This window comes from Equus przewalskii, chromosome X, assembly GCF_037783145.1.
Source record: "Equus przewalskii isolate Varuska chromosome X, EquPr2, whole genome shotgun sequence".
NCBI classification, from domain to species: Eukaryota; Metazoa; Chordata; class Mammalia; order Perissodactyla; family Equidae; genus Equus; species Equus przewalskii.
The window spans coordinates 54,652,304-54,678,957 of NC_091863.1; the positions used below are offsets into that span (position 1 = coordinate 54,652,304).

The window sequence follows — 26,654 nt, forward strand, 5'->3', positions numbered from 1 at the left end:
GCCAAAATTTATGGTATAGAGCAAAAGCAGTCCTAAGAGGGAAGCTTATAGCAATACAGGCCTATATCAACAAACAAGAAAAATCGCAAACAAATCATCTAACAGTGCAGCTAAAGGAACTGAAGAAAAGAAGAACAAACAAAGCCCAAAGTCAATAGAAGGAAGGAAATAATAAAAATCAGAGCAGAAATAAAGGAAACAGAGATTTAAAAAATAGAAAAAATTGATGAAACGAGGAGCTGGTTCTTTGAAAAGATAAACAAAATTGACAAACCTTTAGCTAGACTTCCCAAGAAAAAAAGAAGTCTCAAATACATAAAATCAGAAATTAAAGAGAAGAAATTACAACGGACACCTCAGAAATACAAAAGATTATAAGAGAATACTATGAAAAGCTATACATCAGAGAATTGGATAATCTACAAGAAATGGATAAATTCTTAGAATCAGGGGCTGTCCCTGTGGCCGAGTGGTTAAGTTCGCACACTCTGCCTTGGTGGCCCAAGGTTGCGCCAGTTTGGATCCTGGGCACGGACATGGCACCATTCATCAGGCCATGCTGAAGCGACATCCCACATGCCACAACTAGAAGGACCCACAATTTAAAAAAATATACAACTATGTACCGGGGGGCTTTGGGGAGAAAATAAAAACGTTTAAAAAAAATTCTTAGAATCATACAACCTTCCAAAACTGAATCAAGAAGAAACAGAGAATTTGAATAGACCAATCACCTGTAAGGAGATTGAAACAGTAATCAAAAACCCCCAAAAAATAAAAGCCCAGGCCCAGACGGCTTCCATGGTGAATTCTACCAAACATGCAAAGAATACTTAATACCTATCCTTTTCAAACTCTTCCAAAAAATTGAAGAAGAGCGGATGCCTCCTAACTCATTCTACAAGGCCAACATTACCCTGACACCAAAACCAGAAAAGGACAACACAAAAAAAGAAAATTACAGGCCAACATTACTGAGGAACATTGATGCAAAATCTTCAACAAAATACTAGCAAATTGAATACAATACATTAAAAAGACCATACACCATGATCAAATTGGATTTATTCCAGGGATGCAGGGATGGTTCAACATCTGCAAATTAATCCATGTGATACACCACATTAACAAAATGAAGAATGAAACTCACATAATCATCTCAGTAGATGCAGAGAAAGCATTTGACAAGATATAGCATCCATTTACGATAAAAACTCTGAATAAAATGGGTATAGAAGAAAAGTACCTCAACATAATAAAGGTCATATATGACAAACCCACAGCTAACATCATATTCAATGGTGAAAAACTGAAAACTATCCCATCAAGAACAGGAAGAAAACAAGGACGCCCACTCTCACTACTCTTACTCAATATAGTACTGGAAGTTTTGGCCAGAGCAATTAGGCCAGAAAAAGACATAAGAGGTGTCAAAATTGGAAAGGAAGAAGTGAAACACTTGCTGTTTGCAGATGACATGATTCTATATATAGAAAACCCTAAAGAATACATCATAAAACTATTAGAAATAATCAACAACTACAGCAAAGTTGCAGGGTACAAAATCAACTTACAACAATCAGTTGCAAATCTATACTGTAATAACAAACTAGTACAAAGAGAACTCAAGAATACAATCCCATTTATAATTGCAACAAAAAGAATACAATATCTAGGAATAAATTTAACCAAGGAGGTGAAAAACCTACACACTGAAAACTATAAGACATTATCGAAAGAAATCAAAGATGACATAGAGAAATAGAAAGATATTCCATGCACATGGATTGGAAAAACAAACATACTTAAAATGTCCATATTACCTAAAGCAATCTACAGATTCAATGCAATGTCAATCAGAATCCCAGCAACACTATTCACAGAAATAGAACAAAGAATCCTAAAATTTGGGGGCCAGCCCCATGACCAAGTGGCTAAGTTTGCACACTCTGCTTCAGTGGCCTTGGGTTCGTCAGTTCGCATCCTGGGCGTGCACCTACACACTGCTTCATCAAGCATGCAGTGTGTAGGTGGCATCCCACACAGAAGATCTAGAATGACCTACAACTAGGATACACAACTATCTACTGGGGCTTTGGGGCGGGGAAAAAAAAGAGGAAAGATTGGCAATGAATGTTAGTTCAGGGAAAATCTTCCTAACCAAAAAGCATACTGAAAAAGAAAGAATCCTAAAATTTACATGGAACAAAAGACCCCAAATAGTTAAAGCAATCATGAGAAAAAAGAACAAAGCTGGAGGCATCAAAATCCCTGACTTCAAAACATACTGCAAAGCTCTAGTAATCAAAACAGCATGGTACTCACAGAAAAACAGCCAGAATCGAGAGCTTAGAAATAAACCCACACATCTATGAACAGCTAATTTTTGACAAGAGAGCCAAGAACATAAAATGGAGAAAGGAAAGTATCTTCAGTAAATGGTGTTGGGAAGACTGGATAGTCACATGCAAAAGAATGCAAGTAAACCATTATCTTATGCCATACAGAAAAACTAACTCAAAATGGATTAAAGACTTGAAGGTAAGATGTGAAACCATAAAACTCTTAGAATAAAATATACATAGTACACTCAGTACGACATCAGTCGTAGCAGTATCTTTTTGAATACCATTTCTACTCAGGCAAGGGGAACAAAAGAAAAAATAAACAAATGGGACTACATCAGACTAAACAGCCTCTGCAAGGCAAAGGAAACCAGGAACAAAACAAAAAGACAATCCACAAACTGGGAGAAAATATTTGCATACCATATATCTGACAAGGGGTTAATCTCCAAAATATATAAAGAACTCACACAACTCAACAACAAAAAACAAACAACTCAATTAAAATGGGCAAAAGACCTGAACAGACATTTTCCAAAGAAGATATACAGATTGCCAACAGGCACATGAAAAGATGTTCAACATCACTAATTATTAGGGAAATGTAAAGCAAAACTACAATGAGATATCACCTCACACCAGTCAGAATGGCTATAATTAAAAACAAATAAGTGTTGGAGAGGATGTGGAGAAAAGCTAACTCTCACACACTGTTGGTAGGAGTACAAACAGGTGCAGTCACTATGGAAAACAGTATGGAGATTCCTCAGAAAATTAAGAATAGAACTACCATACAGTCTAGCTATTCCACTGCTGGGTATTTCTCCAAAGAACATGAAAACATGAATATGTAAAGATAAATGCACCCCTATGTTCATTGCAGCATTATTCACAATAGCCAAGACTTGGGAGCAACCTAGGTGCCCATCAAGGGACGAAGGGATACAGAAGATGTGGTATATATACACAATGGAATACTATTCAGCCATAAGAATTGATGAAATCCGGCCATTTGTGACAACATGGATGGACCTTGAAGGTATTATGCTAAGCAAAATGAGTCAGAGAGAGAAAGTCAAATACCGTATTATTTCACTCATGAAGAGAAGATAAACACAACAACAAACAAATACACAGAGACAGAGATTGGATTGGTGGTTACCAGAGGGGAAGGGAGGAGGGAGGAGGGCCAAGAGTGATTCACACATGTGTATGTTGATGGATGGTAATTAGTCTTTGCATGACGAACATGATGTAATCTACAAAGAAATCAAAATATAACGATGTACACCTGAAATTTATATAATGTTCTAAACCAATGTTACCTCAATAAAAAAAAATAGACAAAGGACTTTAAAAACATTTCTCCAAAGAAGATATAGAAATGGCCAATAAGTACATGCAAAGATGCTCAATGTCATTAGTTATCAGGGAAATACAAACCAAAAGCATAATGAGAAACCACATCATACCTACTATGATGGCTATAATAATTTAAAAAAACAGAAAATAAAAAGTGTTGGTGAGGATGTAGAGAAACTGGAACACTCATACATTGCTGGTGGGAATATAAAATGGTGCAGCCACAATGGAAAACAGTTCGGTGGTTCTTCAAAAAGCTAAACATAGAATCACCATACCACCCACCAATTCTGGTCCTATAGATCCAAAAGAACTAAAAACAGGGATTCAAATAGATACTTGTACATCAATGTTCATAGCAGCACTATTCACAGTAGCCAAAAGGAGGAAACAACCCAAGTATCTATCAAATGATGAATAGATAAACAAAATGTGGTATATACATACAATGAAATATTATTCAGTCATAGAAAGGAATACAGTTCTGATACATGCTGCAATGTGGATGAACCTGGAAAATATTAATGCTAAATGAAATAAGCCAGACACAAAAGGATAAATATTCTATGATTCCACTTATATAGAATATCTAGAACAGGCAAATTCATAGACAGAAAGTAGATTAGAAGATTACCAGGGGCTATAGGGAGGGGGCAATAGGGAGTTATTGTGCAATGAGTATAGAGTTTTTATTTGGAGTGATGAAACATTTTGGAAATTGATAATGGTGAGGGTTGTACAACATTTTGAATGTACTTAATGCCAATGAATTGTACACTTAAACATGGTTAAAATGGCAAATTTTATGTTACATATATTTTACCACAGTAAAATTTCTTATAATAGAATATCAACTAATAAAAATGAAAAGAAGGATGGAATTGGAAAAATAGCCAGTTGTCAACCATCATAGTACTAATTTAGGCAAGAAATACCAACAGATGGTGAAAGTGGGATGAGAAATTAGATTTTACATAGTCTCAAAGTATCACCCCATGAAATACCTATGAATAACAAAGGGAAAAATATATATGTTTACAGTGGAGAAACCTAAAAGACACCATTTTAATCAAGAGATCAAAGTTAGCACCACCAATAATAGAAAAATCAATCCTGCATGCCACCCAATAGGAAGTCATGAGGAGAACATAGAATCACTTCTGTGATTTTCTGGCCCCAAATTCATAACCTGGTCTAATCATGAGGAAACTCTAAACAAAACCAAATTAAGGGTGGAGGAACTGGGGAGACGTTGTTTGAGAGTACAAATTTGCAACTAGCAGATAAATAAGTTCTGAGGAGCTAATGCGCAACATAGTGATTATAGTCAACAATACTGTATTATAAATTCCAAAATTGCTTGGAAACTAGATCTTAACTGCTCTCAACACAAAAAAGAAATGATAACTATGTGACATGATAACTATATGACACGATAAAGGTGTTAGCTAACGCTACTGTAATAATCATATTGCAATATATAAATGTATCAAACCAACACGATACATCTCAAAATTACACAATGTTATATGTCAATTACATCTCAATGAAATTTTTTTAATTTAAAAAAACCAAATTATCATGTTCTACAAAATGACTGGCCTATAATCTTGAAAATTGCCAAGGTCATGAAAGTCAAGGCAACAGTAAGGAAGTGTTCCAGATTGAAAGAGACTAGAGAGTAGGTGCAGTCCTAGATCTTGAATGCATTTTGCATAAAGAATAGTATTGAGAAACTTGAACGGGGTCTCTGGGCAAAGGGTATACAGGAGTTCTTTGTCCTACTCTAGTAATATTTCTGTAAATATGAAACTGCTTGAAAAAATTTTAAAGTCTAGAAGAGTCCCTAGCATATAATTGGCAATATAAATATTTACCAAATTAAGCTCTACATGATAACACAGAATTTGGGGGGAAAGCAAGACCAATCTCACAAGTAGGCACAACTTATGGAGCCCTGGGAACATTCTCCCTAACATCCAAATATATCTTTGTTATGAATTCCCTCTGTGATAGTAAAGACTGAAGTAGGCACAGACACTGAAACAGGGGAGAAGGAATGGAAAAGGGAGGGACATAGGGTGGAAAAATAAAGAATTTTTTTTAACTGGAATTTTGATGAGATCCAGTGGGGGAAGAAGGCTTTATTTATCCTATCAAATCTCTCACACCTCCAAATCCCAACAGAGAAAAATACTATGGCAGTGATATGATTAACTGCTGTCAACTTTGTCAGCAGGAAAATAAACTCATTTTTGCTTTCTTTTGTCACATAGCATGAAATATGGAGGAGATATATCAAAATGGTTTAACAATAAAAAGGAAAGCAAAGAAATTTTAAGAGCTCACCCTTTCTAGTAAAAAACAAAGGAAGCAAAGTATTTCAAAGATCAGCTAAGTAAGATTTCAAAGATCAAATACAGTCTCTAAAGGGTTGCATGAAGTAGTAATGATTCTTTTTAGAACTTGATACAGCATATTTTCAAACTCTTGAAGAATAAATGCAGAGACTTTGCTCACCTTTTTGGGGACCCTCATCAACACATCTTTACAGCGCAGTACACATGCAGACGCTCTTTGAAAATCCCCTTGAGCAACTGCCTGGGAAAGTGAAAAAAAAGTCAATAATTGGTTAAAATGAAATAATAAGCTATTTGTCTATAAGTAAATTTTAAAATATTTTTAACTGGTATTAAAAAACCTTAATTTGTTTTCCAAACATTTTAGCAACACTAGTTGGTCTAGCTAAACATAATAGCCAGCTCAAAACACAGAGAAATAAATGGTATCTTGGGTAACACAGAGTTGATACCAAATAACTGGGAGTCACTTTTTCTGGAAATGCTGAAACTGGTGTACAATCATATAATGCCACATCAAATAGACGTTTCCTTAGCTTGAATAGCTCTTGTACTTACCTCCACATTAGAGAAAATTTTTTATGTTAAAGAGCAGTCTTTTGTCCTAAAACAGGCTCACAATAACCTCACAGTCTGAAGTGCTCTGAACATCTGCTGTGAAAGGCAGCTTAGTGCAATCCCATCTTGGAGCCAGAAGAGCCACTCTGATATTTATTATGTATAACCTGGAACCTTACGCTCTCATGGCTTCAGTTTCCTCATGTATAAAATGAGGACACTGTAGTATATTACCTCTAAGATTCCCTTCAGCTCTATCATTCTATGACTGAACACCCTCATATGAACAAAAACATCAATCACACATTACTTGGGCACTTGTAGAAGAGGCTTGTTACAGTCATTTAAGAATTTAGATAACAAGGCATATTATAAAAAAATGGACATATACAAGAAAATAATCTTATAAAGTATTTTGTAGGGGTAACATATCCCCACATTTGCTATTTTCTTTTCTCTTCCTTATGCAGTATCAAATATTCTTGTGCTTTGGATAAGGAAAGAATTGAATAGAAAGAAGAAAAGATGAAGGATATAAGAAGCCGGCTTCTCTTTAGTTTTCTCCTCTATCTATCTGCTGAATATTAAACTAGACATGTTGCTGAACAGATACCTTCTTTTAAGGCTTTAATGCTAGATTTTGTAAAAGGGGAAAATAAATTGTAAACATAAGAGCCTCAATAAGCCAAATCACAAATTATCTGTAGAGATTACAAAATAATATTCCCACCTATACGAATAAGTGTTTCATGAATACTTGCTGATTGATTCATTATTCAAGGTGGAGAAAATCTTATTATAAAAGAGAAATGCTGAGTGACAAACCCCATAGCAGAAAATGATGATTTCTTTCTTATGACATACAAAACAATATAAGCCTTTAATATGCTCAAAGAATCTATAAAGCATCAATCATTAATCAGATTTTATCTTAGAGGAAATCATAACTCCAATAATTCCAGCTAGTTTTGAAAATGTATTCATCTTTTGGGGCCAGGAGTCAATATTTCAAACCCAAAGGACACAGAACTCAAGTAAAAGAAGTCTTAAAGAAGAGGCAGCATGATGTAGTGCTGTAGCAATGTTTGGTGAGCATCAAACTCACCTGTGGAGCTTTTTGAAAAACACATGCCCAGGTCCCACCACTTGGAGATTCTGATTCATTAGGTTTTGGATGATGCCCAGTCTATACTGATGAGGTGAAAAGACTATGGGCTTTGGATTCCCAGCTTTTCCATTTCTTTGCTCAGTGAACTTAGGCAAGTCACAACCTCTTTGAGCCTCAATTTCCTTAATTGTAAAACAGGGATAGTAATGTCTACCACATGGAATTGACCTTATAAGAATCAAATGAGATCACAAGATGTGAAGGCATTTTGCAAACTGTAAGGAAATATACAAAAGTGTGAACAATTTTAGCAGTCAAAACTACCATCAGGAGGAGGTCAGCGACATGGTGGACTGAGCTCACCTGGGACTCTCTCCCCTCCAAACTACAACCGAATTCCAACCAAAAAATCCTAATAACACAGAGATCATCATAGACACACAGCAGCCAAATGACGGAGGACAGAGAGGCTGGAGCCGCCCTCGGAGGAACTAGAACAGGGTAAGAGAGAACTTCACTCCCTCCCCTACAGACTGGGATCACTGCCACCGGGGAGGTGCCATGCATCTGCAAGATCGTCCAGGATGCCCACCACCAGTGCACTGGAAACCCTCTAATGGGGTAAAGCTTTCGCATGGGGAGACCCCATCAAGGCAGGGCCTCAGGAAACCAGAGAGCCAGAGCTGCTCGGAATCCAGGTCTGCACGCAAGAGAAAGTGCCCCTCCTCCTCCCACCCATGCTGTGCAGTCGCCATCGCAGCTGAAGGTGGAGGGCTCAGAATGCACAGTTCTCGACCCCCATCTAGTGGCGACAGGCTGTAACTGCAAGCAAATAATAACATGCGCAAAACTGCTCCTCTACCATCCAGCAATTTGTAAAATCTCCAGACCAAAAAGAAAACAATAAAAACACAGAATTATGTCCTGAGGACTTAGAAATAGGTAAACTAAGTGACAATGAATTCAGAGAAGCTATCATCAAAAAATTCAATGAGGTAAAGGTAAATATAGAGAAACAAGTCAACGAGTTCTGGAGTTACTTCACAAAACAGATTGAAACTATAAAGAAGAATCAATCAGAAATATTAGAGATTAAAAACACAATGGATCAGATAAAACAGAATATGGATTCCCGGAATGCATGTGTAGACACCATAGAGGAGCAAATTAGCATAATCGAAGGTAGACAGGCTGAATGGCTCCAGACAGAGGAAGAAAGAGAAGTAAGAATTTAAAAAACTGAAGAAAATCTCCGAGAAATAGCCGACTCAATGAGAAAATCCAACTTAAGAATTATCGGTATTCCCAAGGGCGAGGAAAAGCAAAATGGAGCAGAAAGTGTGCTCAAAGAAATAATAGAAGAGAACTTCCCACATCTAGGGATTGATGGAGAAATGTGTGTGGAGGAAGCTTTCAGATCTCCTAGATTTCTCAATGGAAAAAGACCTACTACAAGGCATATAGTAGTAAAAATGGCAAAAATGAATGCCAAAGAAAGAATACTCAGGGCAGCAAGGCAGAAGAAAATAACCTACAAAGGAACCCCTATCAGACTTTCAGTGGATTTCTCTACAGAAACCTTGCAAGCTAGGAGAGATTGGAATGACATATTCAAAACTTTAAAGGATAAAAATCTTCAGCCAAGAATACTCTATCCAGCAAAAATATCCTTCAGATATGAGGGAGAAATTAAATCTTTCCCAGACAAACAAAAGCTGAGGGACTTTGCAGCCAAAAGACCTACACTACAAGAAATCCTCAAGAAGGCTCTCATACCCAAAAAAAGAAAAAAAGGGAGAATGGGGTCACAAAACACAGGGTAGGGAGACAAATAGAATCAGAATAGGATAGCAAATATTCAACTACAGCATTACGATAAAGGCAAGGAAATCACCAAAGCAAAGACAATCTTATCACTCTAACCACAAAGTCACAACACAAGTTGGAATAAGAGATGAAAATAATAATTGAGGAAGGGAGGAGGAAAGGGATTGAATCAGTCTAGGCTAAGGAAGTAAGAGACCACCAGAAAATGGACTATGTTATACACAAGATTCTGAATACAAACTTCAGGGTAGCCACCAAACTGAAAAACAGAACAGAGACACAAAACATAAATAAGGAAAAAGCTAAGAAACCCAGCATAAGAAATTGCAGGAGTCAATGAGTAGGCTAATACACACAGGACGAGAAGCAAAGGTAACGGAGGAAAACCAGATAACGAGAGACAGAATGACACCATTAAGCCCTCATGCATCAATACTCACCCTCAAGGTAAACGGATTGAACTCTCCAATAAAAAGACGCAGAGTGGCAAGATGGATTAAACAGCAAGATCCAACAATTTCTTGCCTCCAGGAAAAACACCTCAGCCCCAAGGACAAACACAGGCTCATAGTGAAGGGGTGGAAGACAATACTCCAAGCTAATAGCAAACAAAAGAAAGCAGTTGTCGCAATACTTATACCAGACAAAGCAGATTTCCAGATAAGGCAGGTAAAGAGAGACATAGAGGGCCAATATATAATGATCAAAGGGACACTTCATCAAGAAGAAATAATGCTTATAAATATCTATGCACCCAACAGAGGAGCACCAAAGTTCATAAAGCAACTATAAACAAACCTAAAAGAAGATATCAAAAATAACACAACAATAGTAGTAGTGGACCTCAGCACGCCACTCACATCAACGGACAGATCATCCAGACAGAAAATCAACAAGGAAACACTGTAGCTAAACGAAAAGCTAAAACAATTGGACTTAATAGACATATATAGAACACTTCATCCAAAAACAGCAGAATACAGATTCTTCTCAAGTGCACATGGAACATTCTCAAGGATAGACCATATGTTGGGAAACAAGGCAAGCCTCTACAAATTTTTAAAAATTGAAATAATAACAAACATCATCTCTGATCACAATGCTATAAAGCCAGAAATTAATTACAAGAAAAAAGCTGAGAAAGGCACAAGGATGTGGGGACTAAACAATATGCTATTGAACAAGCAATGGATCATTGAAGAAATTAAAGAAGAAATACAAAAATACCTGGAGACAAATGAAAATGATAACATGCCATACCAATTCATATGGATACAGCAAAAGCTGTATTAAGAGGGAAATTCATTGCAATACAGACACATCTTACAAGCAAGAAAAATCCCAAATAAGCAATCTCAAACTACACCTGAGTTAGAGAAAGAAGAACAAACAAAGCCCAAAGTCAGCAGAAGGAGAGAAATAATAAAAATCAGAGCAGAAATAAATGCTTTTGAAACAAAAAAGGCAGTAGAAAGGGTCAACGAAACAAAGAGGTGGTTCTTTGAGAAGATAAATAAAATTGACAAACCCCTAGCCAGTCTTACAAAGAAGAAAAGAGAGAAAGCTCAAATAAACCAAATCAGAAATGAAAAAGGAGAAATAACAACAGACTCTGCAGAAATACAATGGATTATAAGAGAATACTACGAAAAACCATATGCCAACAAAATGGATAACCTAGAGGAAATGGATAAACTCTTGGACTCCTACAATCTCCCAAAACTTAGTCAAGAAGAAGCAGACAATTTGAACAGACCAATCACAAGGAAAGAGATTGAAACAGCAATCAAAAGCATCCCAAAGAATAAAACCCCAGGACCAGATGGCTTTCCTGGGGAATTCTACCAAACATTCAGAGAGGATTTAATACCTATTTTTTTCAAGTTATTCCAAAAAATTAGGAAGAATGGAACACTTCCTAACGCATTCTATGAGGCCAACGTCATGCTGATACCAAACCCTGACAAGGACAGCACAAAAAAGGAGAACTACAGGACAATATCACTGATGAACATAGATGCAAAAATTCTCAACAAAACTTTGGCAACCCGAATTCAGCAATTCATCAAAAGGATCATACATCATGATCAAGTGGGATTCATACCAGGGACACAAGGATGGTTCAACATCTGCAAATCAATCAACGTGATATACCACATGAACAAATTGAGGAAAAAAGACCACATGACCATCTCAATAGATGCAGAGAAAGCATTTGACAAGATCCAACAGCCATTTATGATAAAAACTCTGAACAAAATGGGGGATAGAAGGAAACCACCTCAACATAATAAAGGCCATATATGACAGACCCACAGCCAACATCATACTCAATGGGCAAAAACTGAGTGCCATCCCCCTCAAAACAGGAACGAGACAAAGAGGCCCTCTATCACCACTCTTATTTAACATAGTACTGGAGGTTTTGGCCAGAGAAATTAGGCAGGAAAAAGGAATAAAAGGAATCCAAATAGGGAGGGAAGAAGTGAAACTCTCACTGTTTGCAGACGACACGATCTTATATATAGAAAACCCCAAAGAATCCATTCAGAAACTTTTAGAAATAATCAGCAACTGCAGCAAAGTGGCAGGGTATAAAATCAACTTACATAAATTAGTAGCATTGCTATACTCTAATAACAAACTAACAGAAAAAGAACTCAAGAACACAATACCATTCACAATCGCAACAAAAAGAATAAAACATCTCAGGGTGAGTTTAACTAAGGAAGTTAAAGACCTACACAACGAAAATTACAAGGCTTTTCTGAAAGAAATGGATGACGACATAAAGAGATGGAAAGACATTCCATGCACATGGATTGGAAGAATAAACATAGTTAAAATGCCCATTCTACCTAAAGCAATCTACAAATTCAACGTCATCCCAATCAGAATCCCAATAACATTCTTTACAGAATTAGAACAAAGAATCCTAAAATTCATATGGGGCAACAAAAGACCCCAAATTGCTAAAGCAATCCTGAGAAAAAAGAACAAAGCTGGAGGCATCACAATCCCTGGCTTCAAAGCATACTACAAAGGTACAGTAATCAAAACAGCATGCTACTGGTACAAAAACAGGTGCACAGATCAATGGAACAGAATTGAAAGCCCAGAAATAAAACCACACATGTATGGACAGCTAATCTTCGACAAAGGAGCTGAGGGCACACAATGGAGAAAAGAAAGTCTCTTCAACAAATGGTGCTGGGAAAACTGGAAAGCCACATGTAAAAGAATGAAAATTGACCATTCTTTCTCACCATTCATCAAAATAAACTCCAAATGGATCAAAAACCTAAAGGTGAGACCTGAAACCATAAGGCTTCTAGAAGAAAATGTAGGCTGTACACTCTTTAACATCAGCATTAAAAGGATCTTTTCGAACACCATGTCTTCTCAGACAAGGGAAACAATAAAAAGAATAAACAAATGGGATTTCATCAGACTAAAGAGCTTCTTCAAGGCAAGGGAAAACAGGATTGAAACAAAAAAACAACCCACCAACTGGGAAAAAATATTTGCAAGTCATACATCCAACAAAGACTTAATATCCATAATATATAAAGAACCAACACAACTCAACAACAAAAAATCAAACAACCCAATCAAAACATAGGCAGGAGACATGAACAGACATTTCTCCAAAGAAGATATACGGATGGCCAACAGGCACATGCAAAGATGTTCATCATCACTGATCATCAGGGAAATGCAAATCAAAACTACACTTAGATATCACTTTACACCCATTAGAATGACAAAAATAACTCAAACTAATAGTAACAAATGTTGGAGAGGTTGAGGAGAAAAAGGAACCCTCATACACTGCTGGTAGGAATGCAAACTGGTGTAACCACTATGGAAAACAATATGGAGATTCCCCAAAAAATTAAAAATAGAACTACCATATGACCCAGCTATCCCACTACTGGGTATCTATCCAAAGATCTTCAAGTCAGCAATTCCAAAAGTCCCATGCACCCCAATGTTCATTGCAGCATTACTTACAGTAAGCAAGACATGGAAGCAACCTAAGTGCCCATCAACAGATGATTGGATAAAGAAGATTTGGTGTATATATATATATATATATATATATACATACATACATACAATGGAATACTACTCAGCCGTAAAAAAGAACAAAATCTTCCCATTTGCAACAACATGGATGGACCTTGAGGGAATTATGTTAAGTGAAATAAGCCGGATAGAGAAGGACAATCACTGTATGACTACACTCATATGAGGAATTTAAAAATGTAGACAAAGAGAACAGATTAGTGGCTACCAGGGGAAAGGGGGGGTGGGGGGTGGGCACAAAGGGTGAAGGGGTGCACCTACAACACGACTGACAAACAATAATGTACAACTGAAATTTCACAAGATTGTAACCTATCATTAACTCAATGAAAATTTTTTTTAAAAAACTACCATCAGTGCCAAGAACTGTAATAAAGGAGGTTATTTGCTCTTATGTGGTACTCACTGCTGGTGAAGAGAGGAAACTTTTCTTAAATCATACCCTAGCAGATCTATAAAGTATTTTAACTTATACTGATGGATCAAGGAACTTAGGTTTGCCCTTCCTTAGAAGAGAGAAAAGCTCCAAGGCTGGATCTGAAGTACTACTCAACAGCATTGGACTATTACCATTATTCAAGAAATTAAATGCTAGACTGAACATCACCTAATACACTACTAAGTGATGATGACAACACAATCAATCCAAAGACAGTAAACTATACTGAATGGACCCACTAAAAAATTTATGCTACCTTCAACTGGACCCTCACTTCAGCTAAGCAATCAAAAATGTTACAGCTCCTAGTACCATGTCAAGCATATAGGGGATGCTCAATAAAAACTAGTTTCCTTCTTTATTGATTTCCTTAGGACATTTCCCACATAGATGTTCAAGCCCTTTTTCATATGCTTCAAGTGTTCCATAACATGCCACATCCTCCTACTATACCCCTCCCCAAAATTACTTTGCCTTCCATCTTAATTTTAAAAAACTCATGTGCTCCCTTATCCAATATCTAATTCTCTTCTGCAATTTAAAATATCTGTCTTACCCTATCTATCCATTTCCTTACCAGGAAAAATTAACAATCTTCTTAATTTTCACAGCATAGTTAGTTGCTCATCCTTTGTTTTTCTGTGGAACTTCATTCACATTTCTTTTAAAGCAATTACCCTGTTGTAATGCATCTGTTTACACATCTGTACCTCCCACAAAACTTACCTTAAGCTCCATAAGAGAGGTACCACATATTAATGTTATTGATCATTTTATCTCTAGTGCACAGAGCATTGACTTATACAGCAGGCACTAAATAAATATTTACCCCTCTATATACGCAGTTGATCAGATTAATTTCCATCTCCTTCTGGTATATCAATTAATCCCCCTCCTTTTTATCCAACTCCTCCAATCTTCTTCTCCCTGGCTTTTTATATTCTACCTATAACATGTTCATATATACTCTGTTTTGAAAATAACCTTCCTTTGACCATGCTTCTCTCAGTAGCTACAACTCAATTTTTCTTCTTCCCATTGTCAGACATCCTGACAGAATATGCTATATTAATGGTTCTCAAATTTTAGCATAAAACAGAATCATCTGGAAGTCTTGCTAAACCACGGATTGTCAGGCTCTGCCTCCAGAATTTCTGATTCACTGGCTGTGGGGTGGCATTGCATTTCTAACAGGTTCCCAGGTGATATTGATACTGCTGGTCCGGGGACGACTCTGAGAATCACAGCTCTAGACCAATCTTATACCAATAGTGCTGATTCTTTTTGGTCTCAGGAGCCCAATATCTCTTAAAAATTATTGAGGACTCAAAGAGATTTTGTCTATCCAGGTTACAGCTACCAATATTTACCATATTAGAAATGAAAACTGAAATTTTAAAAAATATTTATTCACTAAAAAATGAATGTAAATATTATATGTTAATATAAATAACATATTTTTATGAAAACTAACTATATTTTCCAAAAAATTAGCAGAAGAGTACCATTGTACCACATTTTTACAAATCTATTAATGTCTGGTTTAATAGAACACCTGGATTCTCATATCTGCTTCTGCATTATACCTATTGTAATGTTCTTTTGGTTGAAGTATATGAAGAAAATCCAGTCTCACACATATATGTAGTTGGAAAATAATCTTTCCAGACAATTGTGGATATTCTTCTTTGATACAACACCAAAATTGCAATGTGAATTCTGGAACCACACCATGGAACTTTTCATACCCTGTTCACATTAAAATCCATGGATCTATCTTATACTTTAGATCGTTTACCCATGCATGATTTTGTTACAAAATTTTGTTACAAAATCAACACAAACTGGTAATTTGGAAGACATTGGCTCACTGAGTTATGTAGATATACGAAGGTTGACACATTCCATTATAAACGTGTCAAAAAAAATCACTTTCATCCTCAGCACTCTTATTCAACACAGTATTGAAAGTTCCAGCCAGCACCATAAGGCTAGAAAAGGAAATAAAATGTATACAGATTGGAAAGGAATTAAACTGACCCTGTCTGAGGATGACACAATAGTCTATATAGACAACTCCAAGAAATTTACCAAAAAAAATCTAGAATAAGTGAGTTCAGCAAGGATAAGGGTATCAGATCAACATACGAAAGTCAATTTTAGAAGAATCACTTCTAAAATGCTGGATTAAAGACCTCTGAAACTCCATTCGTCCAGAAAAGCAATGAGAACACTTGCAAAAATTGTCAAAATGAACTTTTCAGAACTCTGGAAATTAAACAAGGGCTTGCAACAATCTGAGAAGTATTTACTCAAGAAAATCAGCTGATTTTTGTTGAATAAAAGAATCTCAGTAAGACAGCAAGCTTTGTGGCATTTTAAATTGCCCATTTTTATGCCCCTCTCTCTAGCCCTGCAATAGCCCTGACAACCAGCAGACTGGGAACCATATTAGCTGGGAAAAACAGCAGCTTAGCAGCCACTGGAAGAGACAGAAGGAGTGTGGAGGGGCCAAAGAAAGCCCCATTCCCAGAGAATTGTCAAAAGTTGACCAGTCTGGCAGCTCCATGGAAAAGCTTCATTCACAGGGCTTTATTTATTTTTTTTTTCGAGATATAATTCACATACCATAAAATTCACTACTTTAAGGTGCACAATTCAGTGGGTTTTAGTATATTCACAAGGTTGTGCAACCATCACCACTATCTAATTCCAGAACATTTTCATCATCCCAAAATAAAACCCATTAGCAGCCACTCCCATCACCCTTTTCTCCCAGCCCCTGGCAACCAATACTCTACTTTCTATCTATATGGATTTGCCTATTCTAGAAATTTAATATAAATAGAATCATACCTATGTGGCCTTTTGTATCTGGCTTCTTTCACCCAGCAAAATGTTCTCAAAGTTCATCCGTGTTGTAGCATGTGTGAATATTTCATTTCTTTTATGGTTTGATAATATTCCATTGTATGGGTATGCTACATTTTGTTTATCCATTCATCAACTGATTGAAATTTGGGTTATTTCCATTTTGGAGCTATTATGAATAATGTCGCTATGAACATTTGTGTTACAAGCATTTGTATGAACATATGTTTTTAATTCTTTTGTGTATATACCTAGGAGTGGAAGTGCTGAGTCATATGGAAACTTTATGTTTAACTTTTTGAGGAAGTTCCAAACTATTTTCCACAGCAGGTGCACCATTTCACATTTCCACCAGCAGTGTATGAGGGTTCCAATTTTTCCATATCCTCACCAGCACTTATTTTCCATTTTTGTGATTATACATATCTGAGTGGGTGTGAAGTAGCATCTCATTGTGGTTTTTATTTTCATTTCCCTAATGACTAATAATGTTAAGCATATTTTCATGTGCTTATTGGCCATTTGTTTACCTTCATTGGAGAAATGTCTATTCAGGTCTTTTGCCCATTTTAAATTTGGGTTGTCTTTTTATTGTTGGATCTAAGAGCTCTTTATATATTCTAGATGCCAGACAATTATCAGATATATGACATGCAAATATTTTCTCCTATTCTGTGGGCTTTTTCACTTTCTTCATAGTGTCTTTTGCTGAACAAAAGTTTTACATTTTGATTAAGTCCAACTCAGCAATTTTTTCTTTGCTTCTGCCTGAAGTATCATATCTAAGAAATCATTGCCTAACACAAGGTCACAAAGATTTACACCTATGTCTTCTTCTAAGGGTTTTATACTTTCAGCTCTTACTTTTAGGTATTTGACCATAAATGTGGGGAGTTATTTCTGAACTCTCAATTCTATTCAATTGATCTATATATCTGCCCTTATGTCAGTACTACAATGTCTTGATACTGTAGTTTTGTAGTAAGTTTTGAAATTAAGACATGTGAGTCTTCCAACTTTGTTTTTTTCAAGATATTTTGGGTCTCATGAATACCTATATGAATTTTAGGAACAGTTTATCAATTTCTGCAGAAATCAAGGCAGTTGGAATTTTGATAGGGATTGAATTGAATCTGTAGATCAAACTAGGGGAATACTGCCATCTTAACAATAGTATATCTTCCAATCCATGAATATAGGCTACCTTGCCATTTATTTTGATCTTCTTAATTTCTTTCAACAATATTTTATAGTTTTCAGTGTACTAGTCTTGCACTTCTTTAATTTATTCCTAAGTATAATTCCTAAATAAAATTATCCCTATTCTGAAGTGACATGATCTTGTATATAGAATATCCTCAGAAATCCACAAAAAACTATTAGAACTAATAAACAAGTTTAGCCAGGTTACAGAGCACAATATAACAAAAACCTATTTTACTTCTATCCACTAACAGTGAGTAAACAAAAAAAAAACACTAAGAAATCAATTCCATTTAAATTAACATCAAAAAATAAAACAATTAGGAATAAATTTAACAAAACAACTGTAAGACTTTCACACTAAAAACTACAAAACATTGTTGAAAGAAATTAAAGAAGACCTAAATAAAAGAAAGACATCCTATGTTCATAGATCAGAAGATTTAATATTCTTAAGATGGCAATACTCCCTAAATTGAACTACAGATTCAATGCAATTCCCACCAAAATTCTAGATGGCTTTTTTGCAGAAATTGACATGCTGATCTTAAAATTCGTATTGAAATTTAAAGGATCCAGAATAGGCAAAACATTTTGAAAAAGGAGAACAAAGTTGCAGGGTTCACACTTCCCTAATTCAAAACTTACTACAAAGATACAGTAATCAAGACTGTGCTACTAACATAAGGATAGACATATAAATCAATGGAATAAAATTGAGAGTCCAGAAATAAATCCTTACATTTAGGGTCAAGCGATTTTTGCCAAGGGTACAAAGATAACTCAATGAGGAAAGAATAATCTTTTTAAAAATGGTGCTGGGACTGGATATCCAATGCAAAAGAATGAAGTTAGATACCTACCTCACACCACATGAAAAACTGACTCAAAATGAATCATAGACTTAAATGTAAAAGCTAAAAGCTATAAAATTCTTAGACTGAGACTGAAATATAGGAGTAAATAGTCATGACATTGGGTTAGGTGATAGTTTCTTAGCTATGACAACTAAAGCACAAGCAACGAAAGAAAATAATAGATGTCAATTCTCCCCAAATTGATATACAGGCTTAACACAATTCCTATCAAAATCCAGCAAAAAATGTTTTGCAAATGTAGACAAGATTATTCTCAAATTTACATGTCAAGGCAAAGGAATTAGAATAGTTAAAACAATTCGGAAAAAAAATAATAAAATGAAAAGAATCACTCTACCCAATTTCAAGACTTACTTTATAACTACAGTAATCAAAACAGTGTGGTATTGGAAGAAAGACCCATAGATTAAAGGGAAAGAATAAAGATCCCAGAAATAGATCCACCCACACAAGTATGGCCAACTGATATCTGACAAATGTGCAAAAGCAATTCAATGGCGGAAGGATGGTCTTTTCAACTAATGGTGCTAGAGCAAATGCATATCTATAAACACAAAAAAGGAACTTCAACCAAAACCTCACACCTTATACAAAAATTAACTCAAAATTGATCACAGATTTAAATGTAAAAGGTAGAGCTATAACACTTTTAGAAGAAAATATAGGATAAAATCTTTCAGATCTAGGGCTTGGGGAAGAGTTTTGAGAGATGACACCAAAGGCAGAATCCATAAAAGAAAAAACTCAATTGGACTTCATCAAAATTAAATACTTTTGCTCTGCAACTCTATTAAAAGGATGAAAGACAAGCTACAGATTACAAGAAAATATCTACAAATACATATTTGACAAAAGACTCAAATCTAGAATATATAATTCTCAAAATTCAACAGTAAAAAAATCAAACAATCCAATTAGAAATGGACAAGAAAAATGAACAGACATTTCACCTGAGAGAACATACAGATGCAATAAGTGCATGAAAAAAATGTTCAACATCATTAGCCATTAGGAAAGTGCAAATTAAAATGACAGTGAGATATCACTACACAGCTAATAGAACAGCCAAAATAAATGAGTCACAATACCAAATGCTGGCAAGGATGCAGAGAATGTGATCTCTCATGCATTGCTGGTGGAAATTAAAATGTCACAGCCACTCTAGAAAACAGTTTGGTAATTTCTTAAAAAATAAACCACTACACATACACTAACCATTTGACCTAGCAATTGTACTCCTGGGCATTTACCCCAAAGAAATGAAAATTTATGTCCACACAAAAACTGTACATAAATGTTCATGCTGATTTTATTTGCAATAGCCAAAAATTGGAAACAATCCAAATTTCTCAATAGTGAATGGCTAAACAAACTGTGGTATATCCATATCATAGAATACTATTTACAAATAAAGAACGAACTATTGATACACAAAACTTGGATGGATGTCAAAGGAATTATGCTGTTTAAAAGCCAGTTTCGAAAGGTTACATACTATATAATTGCATTTATATAACATTTCCAAATGACAAAATTACAGAGGTGGAAAATAGGCTATTGGTTGCCTGGGACTGGGAATGGGAGAGTGGGTATAACTACAAAGGGGAAGTACGAGGGATCTTGGTGGCAATGGAACTGCTCTGTATCTTGATTGTGGTGGTGGTCACACAAATTTACCCATTGATAAAACTACGTAGAACTATAGACACATACACAAGTTCATGTAAAACTGGTGAAATAAGAATAAATTCTATGGGTTGTACCAATGTCAATTTCCTGGTTTTAAAATGTTTAAACATATTTATGCAAGATGTTACCACTGAGGAAAACTGGGTGAAAGGTACACCAGATCTCCCTACTAGTTTTGCAACTTCCTGTGAACCTATAATTATTTCAAAATAAAAAGTTTTTAAAAATCACGTAAGTTAATATCACCATCAATTTCATCAGAGAAGTCTAAGTATCTGGAAGCTATCAAGCTCATGGTAGAAGTACAAGTTTTCCGAAATTCTAATTTTTACTTAAAAGCTTAAATTTCATCACTAGCAACAAATACTGTCAGGTGCTTTCCTTGAAGTCACACTCTCACTTCACTCATTTTTAATGAAAATGTCTGCTAACTACCCAAGAGTGAATGAACAAAGTTTATCTGTCAGTCACTCTTTCCAGTAAAAATGGTGCTCTGTGAAAACAGAAGTAGCTACTTCAGCTTACAAGTCAATCACATAAGGACCTTTCTTCAAGACAACCACCATACTTCAATATGCAGCAGAAGTGCTCTGTGGGTACTTCCCTTTTCATTCATAGAATATTAAAACGATATGTAGCATCCAAGGGTCAAGATTTAATCAAATTAAATCATTTTTACTGTTCCACCAAGGGTATTTTTAAGTAAAACTGGCATTCTTTTTACTGCAAGCACTGAAGAATACAATGACTACTAGTAAAGAGTGTGCCCCTGTCTCAATTCATGGTAAAGTGCCACCATTGCTTTTGCACCACCAGTACAATGCCAATATAGCAAAAACGGCAAATACCTTACAATTATTATGAAAACAATTTTGAACTCACAGACACCCCCACCTTACTAACTTCTTCCATTGCCTCACCATCCATTCAGCCCTTAAACTCCTACAGTCTGTCTTCCACTTTTACCTTGCTATTAAACTGCTTTCTATGGTCACTACTGTCTTCCTAAATGCTAACTCCAATATCCTCTTCTCCAACCTCATTTTCCTTTATTTCTCTCATGCACTGGCCACTGCTGATCATCCCTTTTTCCTTGAAAAGGTCTTCTCTTTTCATACATGACTCACTGCTCTAGTCCTCCTTCATCTCTGGTATGTCATATCTTTGTTTGCTCTACTTTTTACTACATCCCTCCAACATGTAAATGTTTGTTAAATGAATCAGCCTTCTTATTATCTTCCCTTTCTTGCCTTCAAGGACCGAGTGATTCAGTCTTTCTCACTGAGCATAAATGCCTGCTTCCTTTATATCTCCTATATCTGCCCCCTTCCTCCCCATTATTGCCCCTACTGCTATAGTCCAGGCTCTCATCATTTCATGCGTAAACTATCCTCCATTCTCTTCACTTTTTCAATCCACCTTAAGCATTATTGCCAGCTTACCTCTTCCCAAAAACCTTCAACCATCACTGCCTTTAGGAAAATATCAAAAGTATTTTTTCAGAGAGGTATATTTAGGCCTTCTCAACTTGGTGAAACTTATTTCTCCAAACTTAGTCCTTACTATGCCCTTGCACAAATACTTCCCTTCAAATAAACTGGTCACTCGACATTCCTTAAACAAAACAAGCACATTTCTGCCTATATGACTTTGTCCATGCTCAAGCCTTTGCTCTGCCTAGAATACCCTGTGCCCTCTTCCCCACTTTTCTAAATCTATTCCTTCCTTCAAAGTACAAATCATGTCCTAAATCCTTTGTGTATCTTCCTCTACAACCCAGCCCACAATAATACCCCCCTTTTTATACTCTTACAGTACTTGTCTATACCAGTGTTTCTCGATCTTTCATATCTTATATACTACTACTACACTTTTTGTGGGGACAAAGAGGTTAAAGAGGGATAATAGGAGAGTGGATTCATTTGTACAACACACATTTACATATTGTCTATTATGTGCCAGGTACCACGCTAGACGCTGACAACACAAAGATTAATTTTTTACATTACTGTTTTTTTAACTAGTAGGAGAGACAGTGGACCAGGGCCCTTGGTATAGTAGAGAAAGTGGGCTTTCCACTTGGCTTGCATCACCAGGATACCCTCCATCATAGTCTTTATGGATAAGCTGGCGGCATCTACTTCTCTGTGACCCTGCCAGTTTCCACAAGTGGTCTTATCCTAGTAAAGAGGGAAGGGAGCAGAAGCACAACACATGACCCTTGCATCTGCAGATGATATGACAACAGAAAGAGGCACTGCCAACAGACAAGTGAAATGGGAAATTAGGAGAAACACCAAGATCTATAGTTACTTCTACAAAGCTAAAAGACTACAGATGGATAATCTGTAGCACAAGGGTAAACAGAAGATTATCCATCACTTTGCAGGGGGATATAGAGATTGAGGAAAAGTAAATCGTTAGCAATTGTTATGAAGACCATGTGACCACCTTAGATGTAGTCTGTACCCCACCTCATCTATGACACTCATTTGGCACTTACATTTTCCTTTTTCCACTTTTTAAAAATGCACTTATAGCCTAACTTCCAAACTAGCTTATAATTTTCTCGAGGTGAATGACCATACCTTATAACTCCACCCATATATAGCACTGAACACTGCATATAGGTAAATTGTCTGCACTACTCTTATGGTACTTAATTCTTTCTATCTTGAATATGCATTCTTTATCTCACCAACTAAACTGTAATCTCCTTGAGGATAGGATATGTGATTATTTGCATTTCCCTCCCCCATAAAGCCTAGCTTAGTACTCTGTTGATAGAAGATGCTAATTTTCTGTTGAATAATTTAACAAATAATAAATTAATAAAGAAGTTATACAACCAGTTCAATGGTAAATGCCTAAAGAAAGATAAGGCCTATAAGATCTCTAAGAATATCTCTGGAGCTCTATTGGAACAGAGAAAACTCATTAATAAACACTACTGTTAACAGTGGTTCTTAAAGATGCTTTCTGCCAAGCAAATATCAACAAAACCTATAGGCCCTGATGGTAAGAATATCTTTCAGATGAAAAATTTACTTACAGCAAAAAGAATTAGTCTTTTTTTTTTAGGAAGATTAGCCCTGAGCTAACAGCTGCTTCCAATCCTCCTCTTTTTGCTGAGGAAGACTGGCCCTGAGCGAACATCCATGCCCATCTTCCTCCACTTTATATGTGGGACACCTATCACTTGCCAAGCGGTGCTATGTCTGCACCCCGGATCCAAACTGGCGAATCCCGGGCTGCTGAAGCGGAACATGCGAACTTAACCCCTGCACCACTGAGCCGGCCCCAAAAAGAATTAGTCTCATTTCAACTTTTGGAGATGTCAACACAAATCAAAGTCAAGAAATATATAATTCTCATTTTTTAACATAACTACTAAAACTTTCAGCAAGCTAAAGGAGATACCATTTAGCTGTCAACATCCACAACACTGAAGAAATGCTACAAGATTTTCTGGAATCACAGAATCTTTGTGTTAAAGAAGAGACTTAAGTCATCTAGTCTAATTTCCTACCTAATGAAGGAATCCCTTCTACAATAGATAATTCTTAGGATGTTCACACCTTGGCTTGCAGTCTTTCAGTGACAACAGACTTCCATCTTGCAACAAAGCTATTTCATTATTGGATTACTATCACTGATAAAAAGTTTCTTTACACTGAGCCCAAACTTGTCTACCTATATTTTCTACCCATTGGTCTTTGTTTTATCCTGTGGAGCTTATCTTCTTTGATCTGATGGTTCTCAAAATATTTAAAGAGAGCTATCATTCCTACTGTCTTCTTTTTTTCCAGGCAGACATCCCTATATCCTCCAAATAGTTTTCACATATTTTCCACACTATTCCAGTGATTTTAAAGTGTGATGGCTAGACTGATCACAATACTCAAGATGTGAACTAACTACTGTAGAATATCTGCCAAGATCTTGGAACTGTATATCTATTAATATAGCCTAAGATTGTGCTAACTTTTTTTTGCACCTACATCACATCACTAACTTAAGCTTGAGCTTGAATTAAAACACATAGGTCAGGGCTGGCCCCATGGATGAATGGTTAAAGTTCACACGCTCTGCTTCGGCAGCCCAGGGTTTCGCCAGTTCGGATCTTGATGACAGACACGGCACTGCTTGTCAGGCCATGCTGTGGCGGCGTCCCACATAGCACAACCAGAAGGACTTACAACTAGCATTTACAACTGTGTACTGAGGGGCTTTGGGAAGAAGAAGAAGAAAAAAAAAAAGAAGAAGAAGACTGGCAACAGATATTAGCTCAGGTGCCAATCTTTAAAAAAAAAAATAGGTCTTTTTCACATGAACTGCTATCAAGCCAAATGTACCTCTGTCACAGTGTAATACATAGACAGCTGTTCTCTTAAATTTCAGATTCTTATAGCCTTAGAGAGGTTAAGTAACAGCCCAAGGTCATAGAGCAAGTTGGTAGAAGAGTTAAGATGTAAGACCAAGACATGCTGGACTTCATATCAGTTTTTTAGTAGTTGCATTAAAGTAACCCACAAAAGGATATTAACATTAAAAGGCAAGACAAGAGGCTGGCCCGGTGGCGCAGTGGTTAAGCTCGCACGTTCCTCTTCGGTGGCCCAGGGTTTGCCAGTTCGGATCCCGGGTGCGGACATGGCACCACTTGGCAAGCCATGCTGTGGTAGGCATCCCACATATAAAGCAGAGGAAGATGGGCACAGATGTTAGCTCAGAGCCAGTCTTCCTCAGCCAAAAGAGGAGGATTGGCAGCAGATGTTAGCTTAGGGCTAATCTTCCTCAAAAAAAAAAAAAAGAAGGCAAGACAAAATTACCAAAGGAGGGATCACTGTTTTACATAATCAACCTAATTTGTAGGGTAGAGAGCATTAGACTGGAAGTCAGAAAATGTTGGTTCTTGTGTCAGATCTTCAACTAACTCACATCCTCTTTCTGAAACTCAGTTTCATCATTTAAAAATAAGAAAGAATTAAATAAAACCTAAATAAATGGGAATACATCCCATATTCATGGATCAGAACACTTAATATTATGAAGATAGCAATACTCCTCAAATTGATCTACAGACTCAACACTATCCCTATCAAAATCCCAGCTGGCTTCTTTGCATAAATTGGCAAGCTTATCCTAAAATTCACACAGAAATGCAAGAGACCCAGAATAGCCAAAATAATCTTGAAAAATAACAAAGTTGGAGGACTTATACTTTCTAATTTCAAATCATTACAGTAGACACATAGCTACTGTAATCAAGACAGTGTGGTGTTGGCATAAGGACAAACATATAGATCAATGGAATAGAATCAAGAGTGCAGAATAAACTCTCACATTTATGATCAACTGATTTTTGACAAGGGTGCCAAGACCATTCAATGGGGAAAGAATAGTCTTTTCAACAAATGGTGCTGTGACAACTAGATAGCCACATGCAAAAGAATGAAGTTGGACCCATACCTCACATCATACCCAATAATTAACTTGAAATGGATCACAAACCTAAATCTAAGAGGTAAAACTATAAAAATCTTATATATGGAGAAATAGAGCCCTCATACACTACTGGTGGGAGTGAAAAATGGTGCAGCCACTGTGGAAAAGAGGCAGTTTCACAAAAGGCTAAACATAGAAGTACCCTGTTATTCAGCAATTCTACTCCTAGGTATATATCCAAGAGAAATAAAAACATGTACACAAAAAAATCTGCACATGAATGTTCACAGTAGAATTATTCATAATAGCCCAAAATTGGAAACAAGTCAAATGTTCATCAATGGATGAATGGATAAACAAAATGTGGTATATCCATACAGTGGAAAATTATTTGTGAAAAGATGAAGTATTAATACATGCTACACCACAGATGAATCTTGAAAACATGCTAAGAAGCTAATCACAAAAGACCACTTATCG

The 26,654-nt window shown here is 36.2% G+C and overlaps 1 protein-coding gene across 3 annotated transcripts in view; it reads right to left on the reverse strand.

The window, feature by feature from the left end:
- The window catches only part of TEX11 (testis expressed 11), a 364,622-nt gene that overhangs the window by 301,101 nt on the left and 36,867 nt on the right, over nucleotides 1-26,654 (reverse strand). For all 3 annotated transcript variants that reach the window (XR_011535861.1, XM_070604036.1, XM_070604035.1), the window contains exon 8: nucleotides 6,228-6,308. Coding sequence is in view for 2 of the 3 variants with exons in the window: in XM_070604036.1 (XP_070460137.1) it covers nucleotides 6,228-6,308 (81 nt within the window). In the remaining variant the exon portion in view is untranslated. The remainder of the gene's footprint in view (nucleotides 1-6,227; nucleotides 6,309-26,654) is intronic.